Source organism: Oncorhynchus tshawytscha, linkage group LG06 (genome assembly GCF_018296145.1).
Source record: "Oncorhynchus tshawytscha isolate Ot180627B linkage group LG06, Otsh_v2.0, whole genome shotgun sequence".
NCBI classification, from domain to species: domain Eukaryota; kingdom Metazoa; phylum Chordata; class Actinopteri; order Salmoniformes; family Salmonidae; genus Oncorhynchus; species Oncorhynchus tshawytscha.
This window is the reverse complement of record NC_056434.1, coordinates 2034805-2062246: the sequence shown is the minus strand read 5'-3', so window position 1 is coordinate 2062246 and position 27442 is coordinate 2034805. Positions and strand designations below refer to the sequence as shown.

The 27442-nt window shown below is 44.6% G+C and overlaps 1 protein-coding gene across 6 annotated transcripts; it reads right to left on the bottom strand.

Annotated features, from left to right (window-relative positions):
* Positions 1-156: 156 nt before the first annotated feature.
* Positions 157-26954, bottom strand: LOC112238614 (ubiquitin-protein ligase E3A-like). Of its 6 annotated transcripts, none has more exons than XM_024407174.2 (15): positions 26651-26935; positions 25245-25283; positions 23779-24080; positions 18402-19111; positions 18041-18118; positions 17208-17267; positions 13915-14025; positions 12922-13248; positions 8455-8599; positions 5319-5524; positions 4319-4483; positions 2339-2494; positions 1544-1617; positions 1174-1317; positions 157-1027 (listed from the first exon to the last, which is right to left on the bottom strand). In XM_024407174.2, coding segments are annotated over exons 2-15 (2601 nt in total). In that variant the 5' UTR covers positions 25247-25283; positions 26651-26935; the 3' UTR covers positions 157-906. The 6 variants fall into 6 exon arrangements, with proteins under 6 accessions (XP_024262942.2, XP_042178751.1, XP_042178750.1 ...); XM_042322817.1 differs by having other exon boundaries at positions 13915-14010; XM_042322816.1 differs by having other exon boundaries at positions 26751-26935.
* Between the last annotated feature and the right edge of the window lie 488 nt (positions 26955-27442).

Genomic DNA, 27442 nt, shown 5'->3' with positions numbered 1-27442 from the left:
TTTGACTTCCTATGAAATCATATTGCAAATGGACAAAACATATGCCTTATGGACAAGTAACATTTTTTAAAATTCTAATCAAATATGACAAAAGTATGTTTATACAGTTCTTATACAAACATGTAATTGACAAAAAAAATCTAAAGAATTTCAAAAAACGGTCCAGAAAGCACTTTAAGGGGGTGATAAGTTGACAAAATGTTACTCTTGGGTCTTGACTTGTGTTACATTTGCAATATGAAAAATTACGGTGGAGCGCACTCACCATCTATTGGATTTTTGCAGTGTTACACTTGGCATTTGCAATCAACTTTGAATGAAACCACGTCCAATTGAATGGTATTGGACATCGTGTGTATGTTTCGTACGGTGCCAGTATGTTCCCATTCATTTTTGTCCATTTCAGGGGGGTGTTCCCTTACATACAGTCCTGTACATACCATTCACTAACATACAGTCCTGTACATACCATTCACTAACATACAGTCCTGTACATACCATTCACTAACATACAGTCCTGTACATACCATTCACTAACATACAGTCCTGTACATACCATTCACTAACATTCTGTGCACTTTCCCAACAGAGACAATGATAACCTGCTTCAGACTGAATGTTTTTACACGGCAACCATCTTTAATAAACACATGCAGAAGAACAGAGCTTCACTAAGCATTCTGACTGATTTAAAATATTGGAAAAAGCTAGAAATTAGGTTCTACATTAAAGAGATCTGAGGGGGGGGTAGATCAAAGCGTCTGTCTAATTGATATCTTGGCACACACTCCTGGAACATTTCCTTGTGGTAATGCCACTTTTTAATTTGAACTCATGTCTCATTGTATGGTAGAACTCCTTCCTTATCCATTAACACATTTAAACCATTTAACTTTATGTTTTGTTTCACAGCATTCCAAATCCTTTGGCATAAGTGATGGCTTTGAGAAGTCTCTCCTTCAGCTTCTCCTTTGAGTCGTATTCAGGGAGCAGCAAGGCATTAAAACACGTGTGAGAAGTAGGTAACCTGACGAGAGAGGAGAGAGAGATTATTGATTGAGGATCTGGGAGTCACCATTGAAACAGGTCTCTGGTCCAAATGGCACCCTATTCCCTACATAGTGCGCTACGTAGGGAACAGGATGCCATTTGGGACCCGAGGCCTGGTCTCACCTGTCTGTGTCGGGGCCGTTCTTGGCGATGATCATCTTTAACTTGCCCAGCCCTCCTACGGGTGCTCTGTCAGTCCCCGTAGTAAACTGGAGGAACAGTCTCTTATCCTCCTCACCAAACGAATGCACCGTCTCCCAGAAGTCTCTATGAGTGAGAAATAAAGAACAGCATTTCATAAAACATATACAATAACATTACAACAGCAGCATCAGAATGAGCAGGAGTGTAATGGTGGTCTAATAAAATACATGTTGAAAGACAAGTTATTTTAAGAAACATTTTTAAATAGATTTATGTATTGGACTAAAACATCTTCATCAACATTTTAACATTCTATGTAATTCTGGAGAGAAATTACATGTTTTTTTACTTGATAATGCGACAGTCTTTGTTGTAGCCTCCGTCATACTCTGTTGTTTCTTCAAGTGCGTGAAAGTCTAAATTCTGAAGAGTTAGAATACAAGAGACGGGTACATCAGGGGGTGTAGAAGGAGTTAGAATACAAGAGACGGGTACATCAGGGGGTGTAGAAGGAGTTAGAATACAAGAGACGGGTACATCAGGGGGTGTAGAAGGAGTTAGAATACAAGAGACGGGTACATCAGGGGGTGTAGAAGGAGTTAGAATACAAGAGACGGGTACATCAGGGGGTGTAGAAGGAGTTAGAATACAAGAGACGGGTACATCAGGGGGTGTAGAAGGAGTTAGAATACAAGAGACGGGTACATCAGGGGGTGTAGAAGGAGTTAGAATACAAGAGACGGGTACATCAGGGGGTGTAGAAGGAGTTAGAATACAAGAGACAGGTACATATACAAATATTTACACATGTTAAGTTAGTTGAAAATAAACAGTTCACAGTGAGGACATTTCTTTTTTTTTGCTGAGTTCATATATATATATTCATATATATATATACACACACACACACACCAGGCTGCATTAGATCAGGTGGTGTAGAAAACATGAAGCAGTGACCCCAAATGTCTTTTCTATAGCTCAAGCTCAATTGGCCTTTCCGTGATACCCTGCATCATTGCCTCCAGAAAGTCTCACATTCCTGTGACCATCTCCCCCAAATCATTTAGAGAAGGAAACAAGGAGAGAGGAAGCAAGTAAACAAAGAAAGAATCATTGAGAAAGGGCCTCAGATGAGTTTCCTTACCCTGCTTCCACAGATCAGTAGCTCCACTTCCTCAGGTCTAAATAAACACTTGAGAGGCGACTCGTTGGTGACCATCTGGAAGCCCCTCCTGAAGGCTTTGAACTGGCGCTCCACACTCTTATTAAGTATGTAATCACTATACAGAGAGACAAACTCCTGGAGATCACAGAAACACAGATAGGACCAGTCAAAATTAAATGGCATCATTCCCTTCCACTGTATCAACTTATTTCATACTTCAGTGGTCCTGTGACTAAATAACCAGGTAGGCTAGTTGAGAAAACCTTTATTTAACCAGGTAAGCTAGTTGAGAACAAGTTCTCATTTACAACTGTGACCTGGCCATGATAAAGCAAAGCAGTGAGACAAACAGAGTTACACATGAAATAAACAAACATACAGTCAGTAACACAATAGAAAAGAAAAATAGAAAAATCTATGTACAGTGTGTGCAAATGTAGAAGAGTAGGGAGGTAAGGCAATAAACAGGCCATAGAGACAGAATAATTACAATTTAGCATTAATACTGGAGTGAAAGATGTGCAAGTAGAGATACTGGGGTGCAAAAGTGCAAGAGGGTAAGTAATAATATGGGGATGAGGTAGTTGGGTGGGCTATTTACAGATGGGCTGTGTACAGATACAGTAAGCTACTCTGACAGCTGATGAATAAAGTTAGAGAGATATGAGTCTCCAGCTTCAGTGATTTTTGCAATTCATTCCAGTCATTGGCAGCAGAGAACTGGAAGGAAAGGCAACCAAAGGAAGTATTGGCTTTGGGGATGACCAATGCAATATACCTGCTGGAGTGTGTGCTACGGGTGGGTGTTGCTATGGTGACCAATCAGTTGAAATAAGGCGGGGCTTTACCTAGCAGAGACTTGTAGATAACCTGGAGCCAGTGGGTTTGGCGACGAGGATGAAGCGAGGGCCAGCCAACGAGATCATTCCAGACTCACATTAAGAGGCTTAATGTGAGTCTGGAAGGAGAGTTTACAGTCTAACCAGACACCTAGGTATTTGTAGTTGTCCACATATTCTAAGTCAGAACCGTCCAGAGTAGTGATGCTAGTCGGGCGGGAGGGTGCGGGCAGCGATCGGTTGAAGAGCATGCATTTAGTTTTACTAGCATTTAAGAACAGTTGGAGGCCACGAAATGAGTGTTGTATGGTGTTGAAGCTCATTTGGAGGTTTGTTAGCACAGTGTCCAAAGAAGGGCCAGATGTATACAGAATGGTGTCGTCTGCATAGAAGTGGATCAGAGAATCACCAGAAAGAGCGACATCATTGATATATACAAAGAAAAGAGTCGGCCCGAGAATTGAACCCTGTGGCACCCCCATAGAGACTGCCAGAGGTGCGGACTACAGGCCATCCGATTTGGCACACTAAACTCTGTCAGAGAAGTAGTTGGTGAACCAGGCGAGGCAGTCATTTGAGGAACCAAGGTTGTTGAGTCTTCAATAAGAATGTGGTGATTGACAGAGTCGAAAGCCTTGGCCAGGTTGATGAAGATGGCTGCAGAGTACTATCTTTAAATTGATGGCAGTTATGATATCGTTTAGGACCTTGAGCGTGGCTGAGTTACACCCATGACCAGCTTGGAAACCAGATTGCATAGTGGAGAAGGTACGGTGGGATTCGAAATGGTTGGTGATCTCTTTGTTAACTTGGCTTTCGAAGATTTTAGAAAGGCAGGGTAGGATGGATATAGGTCTACAACAGTTCAGGTCTAGAGTGTCTCCCACTTTGAAGAGGGGAATGACTGCAGTCCTGTGACAGACTAGATACTCCAGTCAGTCAGTCAGTCAGTCAGTGGTCCTGTGACAGACTAGATTCTCCAGTCAGTCAGTGGTCCTGTGACAGACTAGATACTTCAGTCAGTCTGGTTCTGTGATAGAGGAGTCTAATCTATGGGTCGTTCTGGACAGGGTTACAACAAAATATTAATTTCTATTGTTCTCACTAAAAGGTATCTTACCTTTCTATTGTCCACACTAACAGGTATCTTGTCCCCGTTTTCCTTCAGGTCATAAGTGATGGGGTCTCCAAACAGGTCAGTCTGTGAGATCTGGAAGGTGATCATCATGTCCTCCTCCACATCCCCCTCATAGTCCAGCAGCTCCTTCAGACTCTGGTACTGAACCTGGCATGGGAGAGACCCCAGGCTGTCAGTCAGTATAAATGGGAGAGACCCCAGGCTGTCAGTCAGTATAAATGGGAGAGACCCCAGGCTGTCAGTCAGTATAAATGGGAGAGACCCCAGGCTGTCAGTCAGTATAAATGGGAGAGACCCCAGGCTGTCAGTCAGTATAAATGGGAGAGACCACCAATACGTATTTAACAGAGGGTTAAGAGTGCTATATGTGTTGGGGCGGCAGGGTAGCCTAGTGGTTAGAGCATTGGACTAGTAACCGGAAGGTTGCAAGTTCAAACCCCCAAGCTGACAAGGTACAAGGCCGTCATTCCTAGGCCGTCATTGAAAATAAGAATTTGTTCTTAACTGACTTGCCTAGTTAAATAAAGGTTTCATTTTTTAAAATTAATACGTAGCTAGAGGGTTAAGAGCGCTATATTAATAGGTAGCTAACAGAGGGATAAGAGCGCTATATTAATAGGTAGCTAACAGAGGGTTAAGAGCGCTATATTAATAGGTAGCTAACAGAGGGTTAAGAGCGCTATATTAATAGGTAGCTAACAGAGGGTTAAGAGCGCTATATTAATAGGTAGCTAGAGGGTTAAGAGCGCTATATTAATAGGTAGCTGGAGGGTTAAGAGCGCTATATTAATAGGTAGCTAACAGAGGGATAAGCCCGCTATATTAATACATAGCTAACAGGAATAATGCTATATTATGAAATTACAAGGTTTTTAATAACATTTTTATACACAGCTCTTGTAGTAGTTGTCTAACTACTACTTCTTAATTACATAGACCGATTAAAAATTACATTAAAAAATATTTCAGCATGTTCCAGTACCGGATGAGAGTCTGCCAGGTCCAGATAGGTGCCTTTCTTCCCCATCAGTTTCCTGTAGACCACCATGGGAAAGTGAACATCCAGGATACAGTTGTTGTAGATGGCCAGGCCCAAGACGATGCCTATCAGGGTGAACTGGGCCTCATTCTCCAAAGAGGGTGGGTTGAACCAGAACAGCTTGGTGGACTCGTCATATGTAAACATGCCTAGAGGAGGGAGGGAGCACTGGACATTAATACCAAGAAATCAGATGGACAATTTGTTTGTGAATATTGCGTTCAAGTTTAAAACTTTGTCAAAATATTTTTATTTTTATAGAAATGTGTCTATGGCTAACATACAGTGCATTGGCCAAGTGTTCAGATCCCTTGAATTTTTCCACGTTGAATCGTTACAGCCTTATTCTAAAATGGACAACAAAAATATGTTATACGTCATCAATCGACAGACAACACCCCATAATGACAAGGCTAAAACGGGCTTTGGGAAATTTCGCAAAAATCTGAAATATCACATTTACATACAAAAGTAAAGGGTCTGAAAACGTATTTATTATGGATCCCCATTAGTTCCTGTCAAGGCAGCAGCTACTCTCCCTGGGGTTTATTATGGATCCCCATTAGTTCCTGCCAAGGCAGCAGCTACTCTTCCTGGGGTTTATTATGGATCCCCATTAGTTCCTGCCAAGGCAGCAGCTACTCTTCCTGGGGTTTAGTATGGATCCCCATTAGTTCCTGCCAAGGCAGCAGCTACTCTTCCTGGGGTCCAACAACATTAAGGCAGTTTATTCAATTTTAAAAACATTACAGTACATTCCCAGACAGTGTCCCCTCAGGCCCCTACTCCACCACTACCATATATATACAGTACTAAATCCATGAGTACGTGTGAGAAGTGCATATGCTATTGTGTGTTAGTTTGTGCCTGTTTGTGTTGCTTCACAGTCCCCGCTGTTCCATACGTTTTTTTTATTTTTTATTTTTTTAAATCTGATTCTACTGCTGCATCAGTTACCTGATGTGGCTCTGTGTTCCATGTAGTCATGGTTCTATGTAGTACTGTGTGCCTCCCATAGTCTGTTTTGGACATGGGGGACTGTGAAGAGACCTCTGGTGGCATGTCTTGTGCTGTGTGCCAGTAGTTCAGACAAACAGCTCGGTGCATTCAACATGTGCATTCAACACCTCTCACAAATACAAGTAGTGATTAAGTCAAGCTCTCCTCCTATTTGAGTCAGGAGAGATTGACATGCATATTATTAATAGCTGTGTGTGTGTACATCCAAGGGTTCTGAATTAATTGCAATTTTCTTAAGTTCGTTGATGTGGCAGCTGACCACAAGACTGAACAGTAGTCCAGGTGTGACAGAACTAGGGCCTGTAGGACCTGCCTTGTTGATAGTGCTGTCTAGAAGGTAGAAAGTAGAAACAATTCTTTAGTTAAGTACTTTGTTGAAGCACCTTTGGCAGTGATTACAGCCTTGAGTCTTCTTGGGTATGACACTACAAGCTTGGCACACCTGTATTTGGGGAGTTTCTCCCATTCTTCTCTGCAGATCCTCTCAAGCTCCGTCAGGTTGGATGGTGAGTGTCGCTGCACAGCTATTTTCAAGTCTCTCCAGAGATGTTTGATCAAGGACATTCAGAAGCTACTCCTGTGTTGTCTTGGCTGTGTGCTTAGGGTCATTGTCCTGTTGGAAGGTGAACCTTCGCGCTCAGGAGCAAATTTTCATCAAGGATTTCTCTGTACTTTGCTCCGTTCATCTTTGCCTCGATCCTGACTAGTCTCCCAATCACTGCCGCTGAAAAACATCCCGACAACATGATGCTGCCACCACCATGCTTCACCGTAGGGATGGTGCCAGGTTTCCTCCAGACATGACGCTTGGCATTCAGGCCAAAGATTTTAATCTCAGTTTTTTGTTTCTCATGGTCAGAGACCTTTAGGTGCCTTTTTACAAACTCCAAGCAGGCTGTCGTGTGCTTTTTACTGAGGAGTGGGTTCCGTCTAGCCACTCTTACCATTAAGGCCTGATTGGTAGAGTGCTGCAGACATGGTTGTCCTTCTGGAAGGTTCTCCCATCTCCAAAGAGGAACTCCGGAGCTCTGTCAGAATGACCATCGGGTTCTTGGTCACCTCTATGACCAAGGCACTTCTCACCTTATTGCTTAGTTTGGTGGTGCGGCCAGCTCTAGGAAGAGTCTTGGTGGTTCCCAATTTCTTCCATTTAAGAATGGAGGCCACTGTGTTCTTGGGGAACTTCAATGCTGCAGAAATTGTTTGGTACCCTTCCCCAGATCTGTGCCTCGACACAATCTCGTCTCGGAGCTCTCCAGACAATTCCTTCGACCTCATGGCTTGGCTTTTGCTCTGACAACTGTTGGACCTTACATAAACAGGTGTGTGCTTTTCCAAATCATGTCCAATCAATTGAATTTACCACAGATGGACTCCAATCAAGTTGGAAAAACATCTCAAGGATGATCAATGGAGTTCAATTGAGTTTAATAGCAAAGGGTCTGAATACTTTAAGGTATATGTTTTTTAAATATTTTATACATTAGCAAAAACGACTAAACTTGTTTTAGTTTTGTCATTATATGCAGATTGATGAGGATTTACATTTTTATTTTTTAAAACTTTATCCATTTTAGAATAAGTCTGTAATAACAAAATGTGGAAAAACAAGGGGTCTTGAAACATGTCTACATACAGCATTAGGACAGTGTCTTTGGATTACATATAACATGTATAAAACGCCCGAGAGATGTTTTATGAAGTTTTATGAATGTTTGATTTATTTCTGTTTTTGAATCTGCAATTACACTGGATGTTGGCCAGGTGGGACGCTAGGTTAAACAGCTTGAAAAATTCCAGAAAATGATGTCATGGCGTTAGATGCTTCTGATAGGCTAATTGACATCATTTGAGTCAATTGGAGGTGTACCTGTGGATATATTTCAAGGCCTACCTTCAAACCCAGTGCCTCTTTGCTTGACATCATGGGAAAATCAAAAGAAATCAGCCAAGTCCTCAGAAAATAAATTGTGGACTCCCACAAGTCTGGTTCATCCTTGGGAGCAATTTGTGTCTTGATTCAACCACAGATAGTTAAATTCCAAGCAGAACATCTCACCAATATCAGGGTTGAACATCTCCTCCAGGACGAGCTGGAAGAACTCTTTAGAGACCCCTCCCTCGTCAACGCCCTGCTCTCCTTCAAACTCTACAAACAGCTGCTTCCTCAGGTCCGCTGGGTTCTCCATGGCGATCATCTCCAACTGTAGGACGCAGACCATTAGGTTAGGAGAGGGACAGACAAACAGAGGAACCCTTCCCATTCACCTTAGCACTAGCCTGGTCTTGGTCGACCGAGAGTCGTCTGTTCTTCCACCAATCGATTGGTAGAAATGTTAGAAACGTGTATTTTTCCATATATAGACACTTCCAATGTGTTTTAAATCAAATCAACGATATGTACCGAGCTTGTCTGACAAAATAATTAAGACAAAGATGACTAGAGGGAGTCCGACCGACCGATCAACATGGCCGCTCTGCTCCTAAGCAGTATTATTTTGTTTTGTTATTTCTTACATTAGCCCAGAATGTTCTTTGCGTATTTACATACAGACGGAAATCCCTCACCTGCATTTCGAACATAAATATTACTTATCTGAATTGGATCCTTTGTTCGTACCCCCCAAGGTGCATGAACTTATCCCAGAGGCTACTCCAAGATGCCACGGAGACGAGGTATTCGGAGTGGACTTCTAGTCCGAGTCAGGAAGCGTACACACCATCCACCGCTTCTGAGTATATTACTGGTGAATGTTCAGTCCCTGGACAATAGAGTAGACGAGCTCAGGGCGAGGACCTCCTTCCAGAGACATGAGGGACTGTAACATACTCTGTTTCATGGAATCATGGCTCTCTCCGGATATACTGTCCCTGTCCATACAGCCAGATGGGTTCTCAGTACAACATGCAGACGGGAATAAAGAACTCTCCGGGAAGTAGAAATGCGGAGGTGTATGTTTCATGATTAACCACGCATGGTGTGATTGTGGTAACGTACAGGAACTCAAGTCCTTTAGACATCGAATACCTGAAATGCTGAACATATTACCTCCAAAGAGAATTCTCTTTGGTTATTGTCGCAGCCATATCGCAGTATATTCCCCCTCAAGCCGATACCACGACGGCCCTCACTAGACTTTGCGCAACTGGAAACCACATAACCCGAGGCCACATTTATTTTAGCTAGCTTCAAAAACTACCATTGTTACTTTCCCTTCCGGGTGGCTACAAGGCCCTCCCCCCTTCGGTAAATCAGATGACGACTCCATTCTGCTACTCCCTTCCTATAGGCAGAAACTCAAAACAGGAATCATCCGTGCTAAGAACTGTTCAATGTTGGTCTGACCAATCGGAATCCATGCTTCAAGATTGTTTTGAACATGCGGACTGGGATACGTTCCGGGTTGCCTCTGAGAATAACTTTGATGTATACACTGACAAGGTGACGGAGTTCATTGGGAAGTGCACAGGGAATGTCGTTCCCACTGTGACCATTAAAACCTACCATAACCAGAAACCATGGATAGATGGCAGCAAAACTGAAAGCGCAAACCACGGCATTTAACCACGGCTAGGTGAATATGGTTGAAAACAAACAGTGCAGTTATGCTCTTCGTAAGGCAATCAAACAGGCAAAACGTCCGTACAGAGACAAAGCGGAGTCGCAAATCAACGGCTCAGTAACCAGACGTATGTGGCAGGGACTTCAGACAATCACGAATTACAAAGGGAAGCCACATCTCGAACTCCGACGTCTTGCTCCCGGACAAGCTAAACACAATCTATGCTCGATTTGAGGATAACACAGTGCCATCGACGCAGCTCGCTCAAGAGGACTGTGGGCTCTCGTTCTCTGTGGCCAAGATGAGTTAGACATTGAAGCGTGTTAACCCTCGCAAGGCTGCCGGCCCAGATGGCATCCCTAGCCATGTCCTCAGAGCATGCTCAGACCTGCTGGCTGGTGTGTTTACGGACAAATTCAATCTCTCCCTATCCCAGTCTGCTGTCCCCACTTGCTTCAAGATGTCCACCATTGTTCCTGTACCCAAGAAAGTGAAAGTAACTGAACTAAATGACTATCACTCACTTGTCATCATGAATTGCTTTGAGAGACTAGTCAAGGATCATATCACCTCCACCTTACCTGTCACCTAAGACCAACTTCAATTTGTTTACCGCCCCAATAGGTCCACAGACGATGCAATCGCCATCAATGTTTAATTTTACATTTAAGAATGATGGAGGCCACTGTGTTCTTGGGGACATTCAATGCTGCAGAAATGTTTAGCTACCCTTCCCCAGATCTGTGCCTCGACACAATCCTGTCTCTGAGCTCTCCAGACAATTCCTTCGAACTCATGGCTTGGTTTTTGCTCTGACATGCACCGTCAACTTTGGGATCTTATATAGACAGGTGTGTGCCTTTCCAAATCATGACAAATCAATTTAATTTACCACAGGTGGACTCCAATCAAGTTGTAGAAACATCTTAAGGATGATCAATTGAAAAAGGATGCACCTGAGCTACATTTCGAGTCTCATAGCAAAAGGTCTGAATACTTCAAGTATTTTAAATTTTTTATAAAAAATGTACAAAAAACCTCTAAAAACCTGTTTTCGCTTTGTCATTATTGGGTATTGTGTGTGTAGATATGATTTTATTTAATCCATTTTAGAATAAGGCTGTAATGTAACAAAACTTTGCAAAAGTCAAAGGGTCTGAATACTTTCCGAATGCCCTGTATGTGATGTAACAGTATAGCTTCTGTCCCTCTCCTCACCCCTACCTGGGCTCAAACCAGGGCCCCTCTGCACACAAAAACAACTGCTTCCCACGAAGCATCGTTACCCATCACTCCACAAGAGCCGTGGCCCTTGCAGAGCAAGGGAAACCACTACTTCAAGGTCTCAGAGAGAGTGACGTCACCGATTGAAACGCTATTAGCGCGCACCACCGCTAACTAGCTAGACATTTCACACCAGTTACAATCACCCCCCTTTAACCTCCTTTTCCTCAGCAACCAGTGATCTGGGTCACACACTGGTTAGAGACACACTTACTCATTCCAGGGTTTTTCTTTATTTTTACTATTTTCTACATTGTAGAATAATAGTGAAGACATAACTATGAAATAACACATGGAATCATGTAGTAAGCAAAAAAAAAAAGTTAAATCTAAATATATTTTATGATGGACTGTCATTTCTCTTTGCTTATTTGAGCTGTTCTTGCCATTATATGGACTTAGCCTTATTTGGTAAAATATCGTCTTCTGTATACCAACCCTACCATGTCACAACACAACTGATTGGCTCAAACACATTAAGAAGGAAATAAATTCAACAAAATAACTTAAGACACACCTGTTAATTGAAATTCATTCCAGGGACTACCTCATGAAGCTGGTTGAGAGAATGCCAAGAGTGTGCAAAGCTGTCAAGGCAAAGGGTGGCTACTTTGAAGAATCTCAAATATAAAATACATTGGTAAGAAAAAGTATGTGAACCCTTTGGAATCACCTGGATTTCTGCATAAATTGGTTATAACATTTAATCTGTACTTCATCTAAGTCACAGCAATACACAAAAACTATTGTATTTTTCTTGCTATATTGAATACATCATTAAATTCACAGTGTATGTTGGAAAAAGTATGTGAACCTGTACGCTAATGACTTCTCCAAAAGCTAATTGGAGTCAGCTAACCTGGAGTCCAATCAATGAGATGAGATTGGAGATGTTGGTTAGAGCTGCCCCCCCCCCCCAAAAAAAAACCTCACAAAACTTGAGTTGGCTATTCACAAGAAGCACTGCCTGGTGTGAACCATGCAGAAGACCTAAGATAAGAAGCACTGCCTTCTGGAATGGCCCAGTCAGTCCTGACCTCAACCCGATTTGAGGTCGTGCCACAGCATCTCAGAGAGCAGTTCACACCAGACATCTCAATAATATTGCTGAACTGAAACAGTTTTGTAAAGATGGTCCAGAATTCCTCCTGAACGTTGTGCAGGTCTGATCCACAACTACAGAAAACGTTTGGATGAGGTTGTTGCTTCCAAAGGAGGGTCAACCAGTTATTAAATCCAAGGGTTCACATACTTCTCCCACCCTGCACTGTGAATGTTTACACAGTGTGTTCAATAAAGACATGAACATATAATTGTTTGTGTTATTAGTTTAGGCAGACTGTGTTTGTCCATTGTTGTGACCTGGATGAAGACAGATCTAATTGTTTGTGTGTTATTAGTTTAGGCAGACTGTGTGTCTATTGTTGTGACCTGGATGAAGATCAGATTTTATGACCAATTTATGCAGAAATACAGGAAATTCCAAAGGGTTCACATAACTTTTATTACCACTGTATATTTTGATTTGTTTAACACTTTTTTAGTTACGACATGATTCCATATCTGTTATTTCAGTTTCGATTTCTTCAAAAGTAAAGAAAAACCCTGGAATGAGTAGGTGTCCAAACTTTGGACTGGTACTATATAATGTGTGTGTGTGTGTGTTGTTTGTGACTCACCCTGACGAGGGCGTCGTCGATGATGTGGTCTCGTCGTACTTTGAGCCTGAGGTATGGGTTGAGCTGCTGTCCTTGTACCAGGCTGTAGAGCGCTGTGATCCTCCTCTCGCTGTACATGCTGATGCGGTTGTCGTAGTACAGTCCCAGGCTCTTGGTGCAGGCGTTGAGGATGAAGGGACAGCTCTGGAAGGAGAACTTACTCTCCGAGTCCACCTTGAAGAAGGTGAAGTCCTTGTCCATCTCTAGAACATTGTTCAGAGGCTCGTTGACAAACTCCTCGAAGGGGATGAGGGGTCGTCTGCAGTCCAGGGTCCTGACGCCCAGCTCCTTTTCATTTGACAATTTAAAAACAATTCAACCACACGTGGATACAATCCATTCCAAATCACTGTGGATAACAAAGTATTTAAATCATTGAGGATAACGCAAAAAAAGTATTTACAGGGTATTTGGAAAGTATTCAGACCTTGACTGGGGAGAAGGTTCACCTTTCAACAGGACAACAACTCTAAGCACACAGCCAAGACAACGCAGGAGTGGCTTCGGGACAAGTCTCTGAATGTCTTTGAGTGGCCCAGCCAGAGGCCGGACTTGAATTTGATGGAATATCTCTGGAGAAACTTGAAAATAGCTGTGCAGCGACGATCCCCATTCAACCTGACAGGGCTTGAGAGGATCTGCAGAGAAGAATGTGAGAAACTCCCCAAATACAGGTGTGTCAAGCTTGTAGCGTCCTATCCAAAAAGACTCAAGGATTTAATCGCTGCCAAAGGTCTGAATACTTATGCAAATGTGATTAAGCTTTTGCTTTGTCATTATGGGGTATTGTATGTAGATTGAGGGGGAAAAACGATTTAATCGATTTTAGAATAAGGCTGTAACATAACGTGGAACTAGTCAAGCGATCTGAATACTTTGACTAAATGATTATAAGAAAGAAAAAGTACATTCTTTAAAAGAAGTTTAATTTCCATTGTGGTGGTCTCTCCTCACCTTCTCCAGAGGATCGACCCGGGGACCGTTCTTGTTCCTCCTCTCCTCCCCCAAGAGCTCCTGCAGGGTGAGCTCGCTGGACGGGGGCTCCTCCTCCTGATTGAATTTGCACTTAAAAAAAAACACAAAAAAAACTTCCCACTACCATAACAATACTTGACCGACATGGATAGGGCCAAATTGAAAACGTTCCTTACAGAACCATGAAGAGAACACTGAGGATTATGGGTAAATTATTAGACCAAAAGGTGAGGACACAACTGTACATCTGACAAGAATGAATCCAAACATTACATTGTTGATTTGATGTGCATTTTACATTTCCTGTACTTTCACTGAATTTATTGATAACGAAATCTGAAAATACTTCTGATACTTACAGTAACATGATAAGAATATTAATTTAGCTTTTGGAGATAAGATAAGTACACGATAAGAAAACTATTACAATGGTTTCAGTGAGAGGACTAACTGGTGTCTCCAAGTGGCCCCACACCTCTCCAAACTGTGGGTTTCAGTGAGAGGACTAACTGGTGTCTCCAACTGGCCCCCACACCTCTCCAAACTGTGGGTTTCAGTGAGAGGACTAACTGGTGTCTCCTAGTGGCCCCACACCTCTCCAAACTGTGGGTTTCAGTGAGAGGACTAACTGGTGTCTCCAACTGGCCCCCACACCTCTCCAAACTGTGGGTTTCAGTGAGAGGACTAACTGGTGTCTTCAAGTGGCCCCACACCTCTCCAAACTGTGGGTTTCAGTGAGAGGACTAACTGGTGTCTCCTAGTGGCCCCACACCTCTCCAAACTGTGGGTTTCAGTGAGAGGACTAACTGGTGTCTCCTAGTGGCCCCACACCTCTCCAGACTGTGCAGATCGTAAGTAATTTCAATGCATTATGACAAGGAAAGGTGCTTTTTGACCTCATAGATTTGCCATTGAGGAACTGAAGCCAGCAAACTTGTAGTTTCTTGTTAGGAACGCATCCCCACCGTCACACAATGACTGTTTACGCAATCCGAAAACATTCCATTATAAATCACAATCTGGGTCAGGTGGGCATCATTTGGAAGCTTATTCTACTGCCAACATGGCTAGCTAAGTTATAAAATACGATCTTAAGCCCTTTACGGACAGCATACATTTTACTGGGGGAGCTCAGGTAATGTAATTATGAGCACAAGCAGAAACCACCACATCTGTCATTTTAGTCCCATCCGAATCTGCCATGTCACTCATTTTTACTTGTCAAGAAGGTTATTAATCCCAGCCCTAAAAACCTACTGTTTTCCGGGAAACTCCCAGGACCTCTGATATTACTAACCTGTGTGAATCGTCATCCCTGTGTTTTCAGGGAGTTTAAACAGGTTCTGCACCCAGTTTGGGTCAGAACATGGGACTAGATTGATGCTCAAAACAAAGTGGTTTGCACGTAGCGTACAGATGAATGATCTGTGTCGTCACATCTTTCATAGTGCCATACTTCTCTTTTTAAAAGACGGAAGTAGATGATATTATATCAATAGGTCACTGAGACTTTCTGAACTGAAGGTCATTAGATCACTATTAGACTGTTCCTAGACATGTGAACTGAAGGTCATTAGATCACTATTAGACTGTTCCTAGACATGTGAATTGAAGGTCATTACGTCTGGGGGTATCATTGGATGGGGCCACAGTGTCTCCTGACCCCTCCTGTCTCAGCCTCCAGTATTTATGCTGCAGTAGTTTATGGGGGGCTAGGGTCAGTTTGTTATATCTGGAGTACTTCTCCTGTCTTGTCCGGTGTCCTGTGTGAATTTAAGTATGCTCTCTCTAATTCTCTCTTTCGGAGGACCTGAGCCCTAGGACCATGCCTCAGGACTACCTGGCCTGATGACTCCTTGCTGTCCCCAGTCCACCTGGCCGTGCTGCTGCTCTAGTTTCAACTGTTCTGCCTGCAGCTATGGAATCCTGACCTGTTCACCGGACGTGCTACCTGTCCCAGACCTATTATTTGACCCTGCTGGTCATCTATGAACATTTGAACATCTTGGTCATGTTCTGTTATAATCTCCACCCGGCACAGCCAGAAGAGGACTGGCCACCCCTCATAGCCTGGTTCCTCTCTAGGTTTCTTCCTAGGTTTTGGCCTTTCTAGGGAGTTTTTCCTAACCACCGTGCTTCAACACCTGCATTGCACGGACTAGTGTCCTGTCCAGGGTTACGGCCCTGTGATAGACTAGTGTCCTGTCCAGGGTTACGGCCCTGTGATAGACTAGTGTCCTGTCCAGGGTTACGGCCCTGTGATAGACTAGTGTCCTGTCCAGGGTTACGGCCCTGTGATAGACTAGTGTCCTGTCCAGGGTTACGGCCCTGTGATAGACTAGTGTCCTGTCCAGGGTTACGGCCCTGTGATAGACTAGTGTCCTGTCCAGGGTTACGGCCCTGTGATAGACTAGTGTCCTGTCCAGGGTTACGGCCCTGTGATAGACTAGTGTCCTGTCCAGGGTTACGGCCCTGTGATAGACTAGTGTCCTGTCCAGGGTTACGGCCCTGTGATAGACTAGTGTCCTGTCCAGGGTTACGGCCCTGTGATAGACTAGTGTCCTGTCCAGGGTTACGGCCCTGTGATAGACTAGTGTCCTGTCCAGGGTTACGGCCCTGTGATAGACTAGTGTCCTGTCCAGGGTTACGGCCCTGTGATGGACTAGTGTCCTGTCCAGGGTTAAGGCCCTGTGATGGACTAGAGTCCTGTCCAGGGTTAAGGCCCTGTGATGGACTAGTGTCCTGTCCAGGGTTAAGGCCCTGTGATGGACTAGTGTCCTGTCCAGGGTTAAGGCCCTGTGATGGACTAGTGTCCTGTCCAGGGTTAAGGCCCTGTGATGGACTAGTGTCCTGTCCAGGGTTAAGGCCCTGAGTATATGACCTCAAAGCTGTATTTATTATAACCCTCAAGGTATCATCTGTCAACACATCCTCCCCTCTCTATTTACAGCATCCTCAACATCTCATCTTTCAACACATCCTCCTCTCTTGATTAACAACATCTACCTCACTCAGACAACAAATGTGAAAAAGTTGCCCAATTCGTGGGAGGGATGGCGGCAACTTCTTGTTGCGTGCTGTGCTCAAATTTATAATGGTTATCAGTCAAGACAAAATATGCCATTTTCAATCCATATTGAAGTGGAAAAGGCAACCTAAACAGTTAAAGCAAGTCACAACTTCTCTTCATAGACAAATACCGTTCTCGTTGATTATGAGATGATTAGATAATCACAATCAGTAGGCTGCTCCAGCTGGACAACATGTCTTACCTCCTCTTCGTTGTGGCCCGTATCGAGGTCACCTCCCAGCACGTTGGCGTAGAACACCAGCTTCAAACGGAATCAAACATGATTCAAATCACTTTACAGTAAAACAATCATTTACAACTATCATATGTATAAAAATATATTTTCCTGACAAGGCGTTCCATAGCTGTGGGGATCTGATAAAGGATTCTCCTTGCTTCTACACCTAGAGTGCTTTAAGAAAGTGTTCATACCCCTTGACCTTTTCCACTTTGTGTTACAGCCTTAATTTAAAATGGATTACATTGTTTGTTTTCTTCTTCTCACCAATCTACACCCCAAAATGACAAAGTGAAAACATTAGTTTTTAGAAATGTGCTAATTTATTGACAATGAAATACAGAAATATCTTAATTGACATAAATATTCACACCTGAGTCAATACATGTTAGTATCACCTTTGGCAGTGCTCATAGCTGTGAGTCTTTCTGGGTACGTCTAAGAGTTTTCAACACCTGGATTGAACAATATTTGCAGATTTTTCTTTTAAGAATTCTTCAAGATCTGTTAAGTTGGTTGTTGATCATTGCTAGAAAACCACTGTTTTACGGCTGTAACACCAGGTATTGTTATAGACCAGCTCCTTGGTTGTAACACCAGGTATTGTTATAGACCAGCTCCTTGGTTGTATGGAACGAGCACGACTGTCAGATAAGAGGGAGCAAGGCCGTGAACTTCAGTGCTTGTAAAAGTAAAATGTGGTTGTCTCACCCAAGCTACCTTAAGATGAATGTAAGATTGCTCTGTAAGAGCGAGTCTGATAAATGACTAACATGTCAAATCAATAAGACCCATACCTTCAGACACTTGGTGGCCGCCACAACGCCCTCGTCGTCGTTTACCAGACTGCCGCTGACGTATTCGTTGCTGATCACCTTAATAATGTTAATACAACACATTTTATTAGTATAACAGCATTTCGCGGTACTTTTTCCACCTGCTGTATCCTGTGCTGTTTATTTTGAGATATAGCATTGATTCCTCTGTAATGAATAGTTCTAGGTAGGGCAGAAAATGACAAAAAACAAATGTACATAAAACATTGAATGTAAAAGTGACTACTGAAAGTAACTGCGTATTCTGTACAATTCAGTCTGGTCGACTGCGAGCATGAATTAAATAAAAAGCTTAAAAATCAAATAAAGAATGTAACGTTACCGTGTAGGTGATGAGCTGCTGAAAGGTCTCCATCATACGTCTGATGTGCTCTACACTGTACTGAGACCACAGGCGCGTCAGCTTGGCCAGGGCAGGCAGAGGGAGTTTACTCATACACTTACAGAACAGAGGCATGGCCATCTCCAGGTACTCTGGGCTGTGGAGGCTGCTGTTCTCCATCACGATGATGAAGATGTTTAGGTAGTCTGGGTTGGTGTCATACACGTCTAGATAGGTTAGATCCAGCTCTACGTTGGGAGTTAGGTAGACCAGGGCGTTGAGGAAGGCCGATTCCATCTTCTCGTTGGAGAGGAGTCTGTCGTACACTCTCCTCACAGCTTCTATGTCCACTGAGACCTCCACAGGACCCAGTCTGTTCTCCGTCGATCCCGTCGCTCCCTCCATGGACGCCGAGGCCTCTGATTCCTGCTCCATGGCGGTGGTTCTCTCCTTGTCGTCCTCGTCCTTGTCCTCATCTTTGGCCTGGTGGGTCTTACGCTGCTCCTTGGTGTTGGGGTGCTGCTCCTTGGTGTTGGGGTGCTGCTCCTTGGTGTTGGGGTGCTGCTCCTCGTCTTTCCTGAAGCTCTGCACCAGCCCGTCAGCGCTGGAGAAGATCCTCCCGATGACTCGGATCAGAGGAGAGTAGTCCTTCTTCCCCTCACAGATACTCAGGATCTCATACACCTTCTCCTCGGTCAGGTAACGCACCTCTGGACACATATAACAGAGATTAAAATGGTTGCTCACTATTTTTCTCTCAAAAATGAATGGACTATTGAATAGCATGAATGGAGAAAAGGTTTGTGTCTGCGTCCCTACATACTGCAGCACCACCTTCCCTACATACCGCGTCCCACCCTACATACCGCGGCAACACCTGTCCTACATACCGCGGCACCACCTGCCCTACATATCGCGTCCCACCCTAAATACCGCGGCACCGCCTCCTGGACACCGCCCGCCCCTACATAGCGACCGCCCGCCCTACATAAAATGCCCGCCCTTGCTCACCGACCGCCCTATTTCCCACCCTACATACCGCGTCACCGCCCGCCCTACATAACACCCTGAATGGACTATTGACATACCGAGTCACACCCTGACATACCGCGTCACCGCCCGCCCTACATACCGCGGCACCGCCCGCCCTTACCGCGGCACCTCCCGCCCTACATACCGCGGCACCTCCCGCCCTACATACCGCGGCACCTCCCGCCCTACATACCGCGGCACCTCCCGCCCTACATACCGCGGCACCTCCCGCCCTACATACCGCGGCACCTCCCGCCCTACATACCGCGGCACCTCCCGCCCTACATACCGCGGCACCTCCCGCCCTACATACCGCGGCACCTCCTGCCCTACATACCGCGGCACCTCCTGCCCTACATACCGAGTCACACCCTACATACCGCGGCACCGCCCGCCCTACATACCGAGGCACCTCCCGCCCTACATACCGCGGCACCTCCCGCCCTACATACCGCGGCACCTCCGCCCTACATACCGCGGCACCTCCCGCCCTACATACCGCCCTCCCGCCCTACATACCGCGGCACCTCCCGCCCTACATACCGCGGCACCTCCCCCCTACATACCGCGGCACCTCCCGCCCTACATACCGCGGCACCTCCCGCCCTACATACCGCGGCACCTCCTGCCCTACATACCGAGTCACACCCTACATACCGCGGCACCGCCCGCCCTACATACCGAGGCACCTCCCGCCCTACATACCGCGGCACCTCCCGCCCTACATACCGCGGCACCTCCCGCCCTACATACCGCGGCACCTCCCGCCCTACATACCGCGGCACCTCCCGCCCTACATACCGCGGCACCTCCCGCCCTACATACCGCGGCACCTCCCGCCCTACATACCGCGGCACCTCCCGCCCTACATACCGCGGCACCTCCCGCCCTACATACCGCGGCACCTCCCGCCCTACATACCGAGTCACACCCTACATACCGCGTCACCGCCCGCCCTACATACCGCGGCACCTCCCGCCCTACATACCGCGGCACCTCCCGCCCTACATACCGCGGCACCTCCCGCCCCTACATACCGCGGCACCTCCCGCCCTACATACCGCGGCACCTCCCGCCCTACATACCGCGTCACCTCCTGCCCTACATACCGCGGCACCTCCCGCCCTACATACCGCGGCACCTCCCCCCTACATACCGCGTCACCTCCTGCCCTACATACCGCGTCACCACCTGCCCTACATACCGCGTCCCACCCTACATACCGCGGCACCGCCGCCCTACATACCGCGTCCCCGCCCTACATACCGCGGCACCTCCTGCCCTACATACCGCGGCACCTACTGCCCTACATACCACGGCACCTCCTGCCCTACATACCGCGGCACCACCTGCCCTACATATCGCGTCCCACCCTACATACCGCGGCACCGCCTGCCCCACATAGCACGGCACCGCCTTCCCTACATACCGCGTCACCACCTGCCCTACATACCGCGTCACCACCTTCCCTACATAGTGCATTACTTTTGCCCAGAGCCCTATACAGGGCTTTTGACCAGAGCCCTATACAGGGCTTTTGACCAGAGCCCTATACAGTGCTTTTGACCAGAGCCCTATACAGTGCTTTTGACCAGAGCCCTATACAGTGCTTTTGACCAGAGCCCTATACAGTGCTTTTGACCAGAGCCCTATACAGGGCTTTTGACCAGAGCCCTATACAGGGCTTTTGACCAGAGCCCTATACAGGGCTTTCGGAAAGATTTCAGACCCCTTGACTTAATCCAAATTGTTACGTTACAGCCTTATTCTAAAACTGATTGTTTTTTTCCCACCTCAATCTACACACAATACCACATAATGACAAAGCAAAAACAGCTTTTAGAAATGTTTGCAAATGTATTAAAAATAAAACAGAAATATGACATTTACTTAAGTATTCAGACGCATTACTCAGTACTTTGTTGAAGCACCTTTGGCAGTGATTACAGCCTTGAGTCTTCTTGGATATGACACTACAAGCTTGGCACATCTGTATTTCGGGAGTTTCTCCCATTCTTCTCTGCAGATCCTCTCAAGCTCTGTCAGGTTGGATGGGGAGCGTTGCTGCACAGCTATTTTCAGGTCTCTCCAGAGATGTTCAAGTGCGGGCTCTGGCTGGGCCAGTAAAGGACATTCAGAAACTTGTGCCGAAGCCACTCCTGTGTTGTCTTGACTGTGTGCTTAGGATCGTTGTCCTGTTAGGTGAACCTTCGTCTCAGTCGGAGTCTGGGTTTTTATCAAGGATCTGTATGTACTTTGCTATATTCACCTATCCCTCGATCCTGCTGCTGAAAAACATCCCCACAGCATGATGTTGCCACCAACATGCTTCACCGTAGGGATGGTTTGGCCAGGTGATGAGCGGTGCCTGATGCTTGGCATTCAGGCCAAATAATTCAATCTTGGGTTCATCAGACCAGAGAATCTTGTTTCATGGTCCGAGCGTCTTTTAGGTGCCTTTTGGAAAACTCCTAGCGGGATTCTCATGTGCCTTTTACTGAGGAGTGGCTTCCGTCTGGCCACTCTACCATAAAGGCCTGATTTGTGGAGTGCTGCAGAGATGGTTGTCCTTCTGGAATGTTCTCCCATCTCCACAGAGGAACGCTGGAGCTCTGTCAGAGTGACCATCGGGTTCTTGGTCACCTCCCCAAGGCCTTTTGCTCCCGATTGCGTAGTTTGACTGGGCGGTCAGCTCAAAGAGTCTTGGTGGTTCAAAACCTCTTCAATTTAAGAATGATTGAAGGTCCCCAATAACACAGTGGCTACAATGCTGCAGAAATGTTTTGGTACCCTTCCCCAGATCTGTGCCTCGACACAATCCTGTCTCTGAGCTCTACGGACAATTTCTTCGACATGGCTTTGTTTTTGCTCTGACATGCACCGTCAACTGTGGGACATTATATATATATACACAGGTGTTTGCCTTTCCAAATAATGTCCAATCAATTGAATTGACCACAGGTGGACTCCAATGAAGTTGTAGAAACATCTCAAGGACGATCAATGGAAACTGGATGGAAACAATGGAAATCAATGGAAAAACCAGAGTTCAATTTCAAGTCTCATAACAAAGGGTGTGACTTAAATAAATAAGGTGGTTTTTAAATTTTTTATTATAAATTTGCCAACTTTTCTAGAAACCTGTTTTCACTGTCATTATGGAGTATCGAGCTTAGATCGATGAGGAAAACAATTGATCTAATCAATTTTAAGGCTGTAACGTAACAAAATGTATAAAAAGTGAAGGGGTCTGAATACTTTCTGAATGCATCGTATGTATTTCAATCATATTGAAATCAATTTCATGTGTATTGAATTGAGTTCTATTTCGCAAATTGTAGACTAGGCCTACTGTCTGTAATTTGTGTCTGAATATTTTTCAAGGTGCGTAACAACAAGTGAGCAATGATGAGTCTTGAGTCTTGATTCAGTGCATTATTATAGGGTATTGGAATAAATTGTCTCAATCTTTTCAGCCATGGGTGGTAATATCTCTCTAGGAGCTGATCCATCGTCAGTATTGTGGAATAATTCTAATGTTGAGGTAAGACTGGAAAGGGAGAACTCTGATCCGAGAGCCGTTCTTTCCATCCCACCAGTATCGACACGATGCCTCAATGTGACGCACTTAGTGAACGTTCTCGCTCTCTGTGCCGTTTTAGGAAACGCATCCTTCGGCCGTTGTAGGAAATACGCTTCGTTAAAAGACACTCGCAAGTTCTATCGCTATGGGGAAACCGGGCCCTGGTCAAAAGTAGTGGTTTATATAGGGCCCTGGTCAAAAGTAGTGGTTTATATAGGGCCCTGGTCAAAAGTAGTGGTTTATATAGGGCCCTGGTCAAAAGTAGTGGTTTATATAGGGCCCTGGTCAAAAGTAGTGGTTTATATAGGGCCCTGGTCAAAAGTAGTGGTTTATGTAGGGCCCTAGTCAAAAGTAGTGGTTTATATAGGGCCCTGGTCAAAAGTAGTGGTTTATATAGGGCCCTGGTCAAAAGTAGTGGTTTATATAGGGCCCTAGTCAAAAGTAGTGGTTTATATAGGGCCCTGGTCAAAAGTAGTGGTTTATACAGGGCCCTGGTCAAAAGTAGTGGTTTATATAAGGCCCTGGTCAAAAGTAGTGGTTTATATAGGGCCCTGGTCAAAAGTAGTGGTTTATATAAGGCCCTGGTCAAAAGTAGTGGTTTATATAGGGCCCTGGTCAAAAGTAGAGGTTTATATAGGGCCCTGGTCAAAAGTAGAGGTTTATATAGGGCCCTGGTCAAAAGTAGTGGTTTATATAGGGCCCTGGTCAAAAGTAGAGGATTATATAGGGAAGAGGGAGCCATCTGGGATACACAATGTTTACCTCTGAAGTCCTCCCTAGGGGGAAACAGGTTGTCTGTCATCTTCCCGTGGCAGTCGCCCAATAAGGCAGGTTGTGTGTCCTCGCCACTGTTGTTGTCAGGGAAGGCAGCGGAGGGGTGAAGGTCACACAGTTTGGTGTTAATTTTATAGAGCTCCAGGGCTCTGATGGCTGCCGCGTTGTGATCCAGCGGTTGAAAACCAAGACACGAAGCACACAACTCATTCGTGCAGGCCCCATTTCCACAGCCCTCTGTTAACTGGCGAAAGTAGCGCTCAATTAGATGCTTTGCAGCCGCTCTCTTCCTGTACAGGACATTCAAACAGGAAGTGACAAGTTTTTAGTATGACAACCACCGAAAAGGAAGCTTGCTCCCCACAGAACTAACATTGTCATTTCAGCAAGCCGTGACACCCACCACCTCCAATTGTTCTGACATTGTTTCTGTCGTTAGAAATGGATATGATTAGCATTCCTGCAACATTATTTGGTTGAAATATAATTTAATCTCTGAGAAATTAAGCTAATTGACTGCACCTAAATTTATAGGATTCATATAATCTTCAATAAAATGTAGTACCTAACATCCAATTTGGACCAAACTTTTTTCTAACAATGAGTTAGAACATGAAGAATTTAAATAAAATGGTCAAAAGTCAATTTATATGAATCCTATAAATAAAAAAATTGACAATTTGGGTGCAATCAATTATCTTAATTTCTCAACTCAAATTATATTTCAACAAAACAATGCAGCAGGAACGCTAATCTGATCTGTTCCTCCTAATCTGATCTGTTCCTCCTAATCTGATCTGTTCCTCCTAATCTGATCTGTTCCTCCTAATCTGATTTTCTTAATCTGATCGGTTCTTCTTAATCTGATCTGTTCTTCTTAATCTGATCTGTTCCTCCTAATCTGATTTTCTTAATCTGATCGGTTCTTCTTAATCTGATCTGTTCTTCTTAATCTGATCTGTTCTTCTTAATCTGATCGGTTTCTTACAATTTCAGAACAATCTGAGACGGTGGGTGTCAAACTCCTCTTTGTGCTTTGAGGTGGAACGACCTCGGAACGACCCTCATAACAGAGAGGATACATTATATTTACAATTTTGTTTAAAAAGCACAACAAAAAAAACAATAAAAACAGTAAGAATAAACGTGCAATGCAACAACTATGAATGTACTAATCATGAGTTAAAAATCACAGCATTACATGCATTTGGACTAAAATGGAGACCGTTTACAATTTAGCTCCCATGTTGCCAATTGGTCCATGCCAAAAATGATGACACGTAAAAAAAAAAAAAAACTGTGAATCACCATGGTGACAAGTCATATCAAATCAGCATGGCGATATCTAGCCTTACATGTTCAGTCCAAATAGCACTAAGAGAATAATTGTGGCTCCGTGGTTAATATGGGACATGGGTATTGGCAGTAGTAACATTCCTGTACCTCTCACTTACATTCGGCTTGTTTTCACGTCCTCTGATGTAGGCAACGGTCTGAAACAAGACGGGAGGATGTTAACAAACTAACCTTTGATTTAAAAATGTTTATATATGAGGCTTCTGAAGGACTGTCTAAATACAAGTTCATAACTAGGCCAACAAATAAGCAGCTATATAGGAGGATAACTACTTCATATTCACTTGCTGTCTTCGACATGGTCAGTCACTCGGGATATGGCTACTGCTGCCTAGAGGCTACAGGACACGATGTCAACAAGCTCCTTCCATTTGTTGTTACATTTCAGAATCAGCTGGTTACATTGATGTCATGTTTTTATTTTTTTTATTTCACCTTTATTTAACCAGGTAGGCTAGTTGAGAACAAGTTCTCATTTGCAACTGCGACCTGGCCAAGATAAAGCAAAGCAGTGTGAGCAGACAACACAGAGTTACACATGGAGTAAACAATTGTTTAGATGTTGGTCGATAAGGCCTGGCTCGCAGTCTGCATTCTAATTCATCCCAAAGGTGTTCAATGGGGTTTAGGTTAGGGCTCTGTGCAGGCCAATCAAGTTCTTCCACACCGATCTCGACAAACCATTTCTGTATGGACCTCGCTTTGTGCACGGGGGCATTGTCATGCTGAGACAGGAAAGGGCCTTCCCCAAACTGTTGTCACAAAGTTGGAAGCACAGAATCATCTAGAATGTCATTGTATGCTGTAGCGTTATGATTTCCCTTCACTGTAACTAAGGGGCCCGAACCATTATTCCTCCTCCACCAAACTTTACAGTTGTCCCTATACAGGTACGTTCTCCTGGCCAAACCCAGGTTCATCTGTCGGAGTGCCAGATGGTGATGCGTGAGAGTCCAATGGCGGCGAGTTTTACACCAATCCAGCCGACGCTTGGCATTGCAGATGGGGATCTTAGGCGTGTGTGCTCAGCCTTGGAAACCTATTTCATGAAGCTCCCGACTAACAATTATTGTGTTGACATTGCTTCCAGAGGCAGTTTGGAACTTGGTAGTGAGTGTTGCAACCCGAGGACAGACTATATGTAAGTGTTAAAGCATTCCGCGGTCCCTTTCTGTGAGCTTGTGTGGCCTTCAGTAAGGCCATTCTACTGCCAATGTTTTCCTACAGATCGCATGGCTGTGTGCTCATTTTTATACACCGGTCAGCAACGGGTGAACCTGAATCCCCTAACTTGATGTCCAGATTCTTCTGCTATGTAAAGATAGACCCGTATAGTCACAAGCACTTGATATGCCAAAGTGGACAAGGAAAAATCACTGCAAATGTGTATTTTGGCGATCTTTAGACATTCTGCTCATGCAATCGCGTCCTCGCCCTTTAGGGACAAGATTGCAGTCCAATAATATGCCCGGTGTTAGTTAGATAGATATTGTATGCTACCGACCTGTGAGTGCTGTCCCAGTCATGCAGGGCGGACTGTGTGTCTGTCTGTGGCAGAATCAGCTTTCCTTCGACAGTCTTGCTTTCATATCTTATGCACTCACCTACTATTTACGATTCGAACAGATGTTCTGCGTGCCGAATAATAAGGTACAACTTTTTGGCCTGCTAAACTCCCGGGTCACAAAACATACTCGACCATTTTGTGTCAACACGGAGGTGTATCCCGGCATGCAGCGCATGGTGATCCTAAAACAACTCAACCAAAACCAGTGCAGTTAGAGATATTAGAGAGATGATGACAAAGGAATCCCATTGGGCAGTGAATGGAGAAATGGCAGACTGTCGACCAATCGCGTTCACGTCACGCGGTTGCTAAACTAAAAGTCAGGCTTTGAATCGAGAAACCTGGCTATTTTCCCTCTAAAGTACACTATTCCAAAGCTATATGATTTCGTGGAAAATATTTGTAATGCTGTACTTCCTTGTTCACGAAATTCTTGCTAATGTTGCGTTTTTGACCGACGCCCAATTAACTCCCATTCACTATTGCATGGGCAATTTAAACAATGCACGACGACGCATGGGCAACGTACACAATGACCATTAAAATAATTTCCATGGAGTTTCCCATCTCCTCTAAAGTATCTTTGGGATCGGGTTTAGGGAATGGACGTCCCGAGGATCCCGTATAGCACATGTCACGTCACGATGACACAATAGATTGTATTTGGATTATATTTAACAGAAACGTTTTAAAATATTTCATTTGGAATAAATAAACGAAAAAAAAATT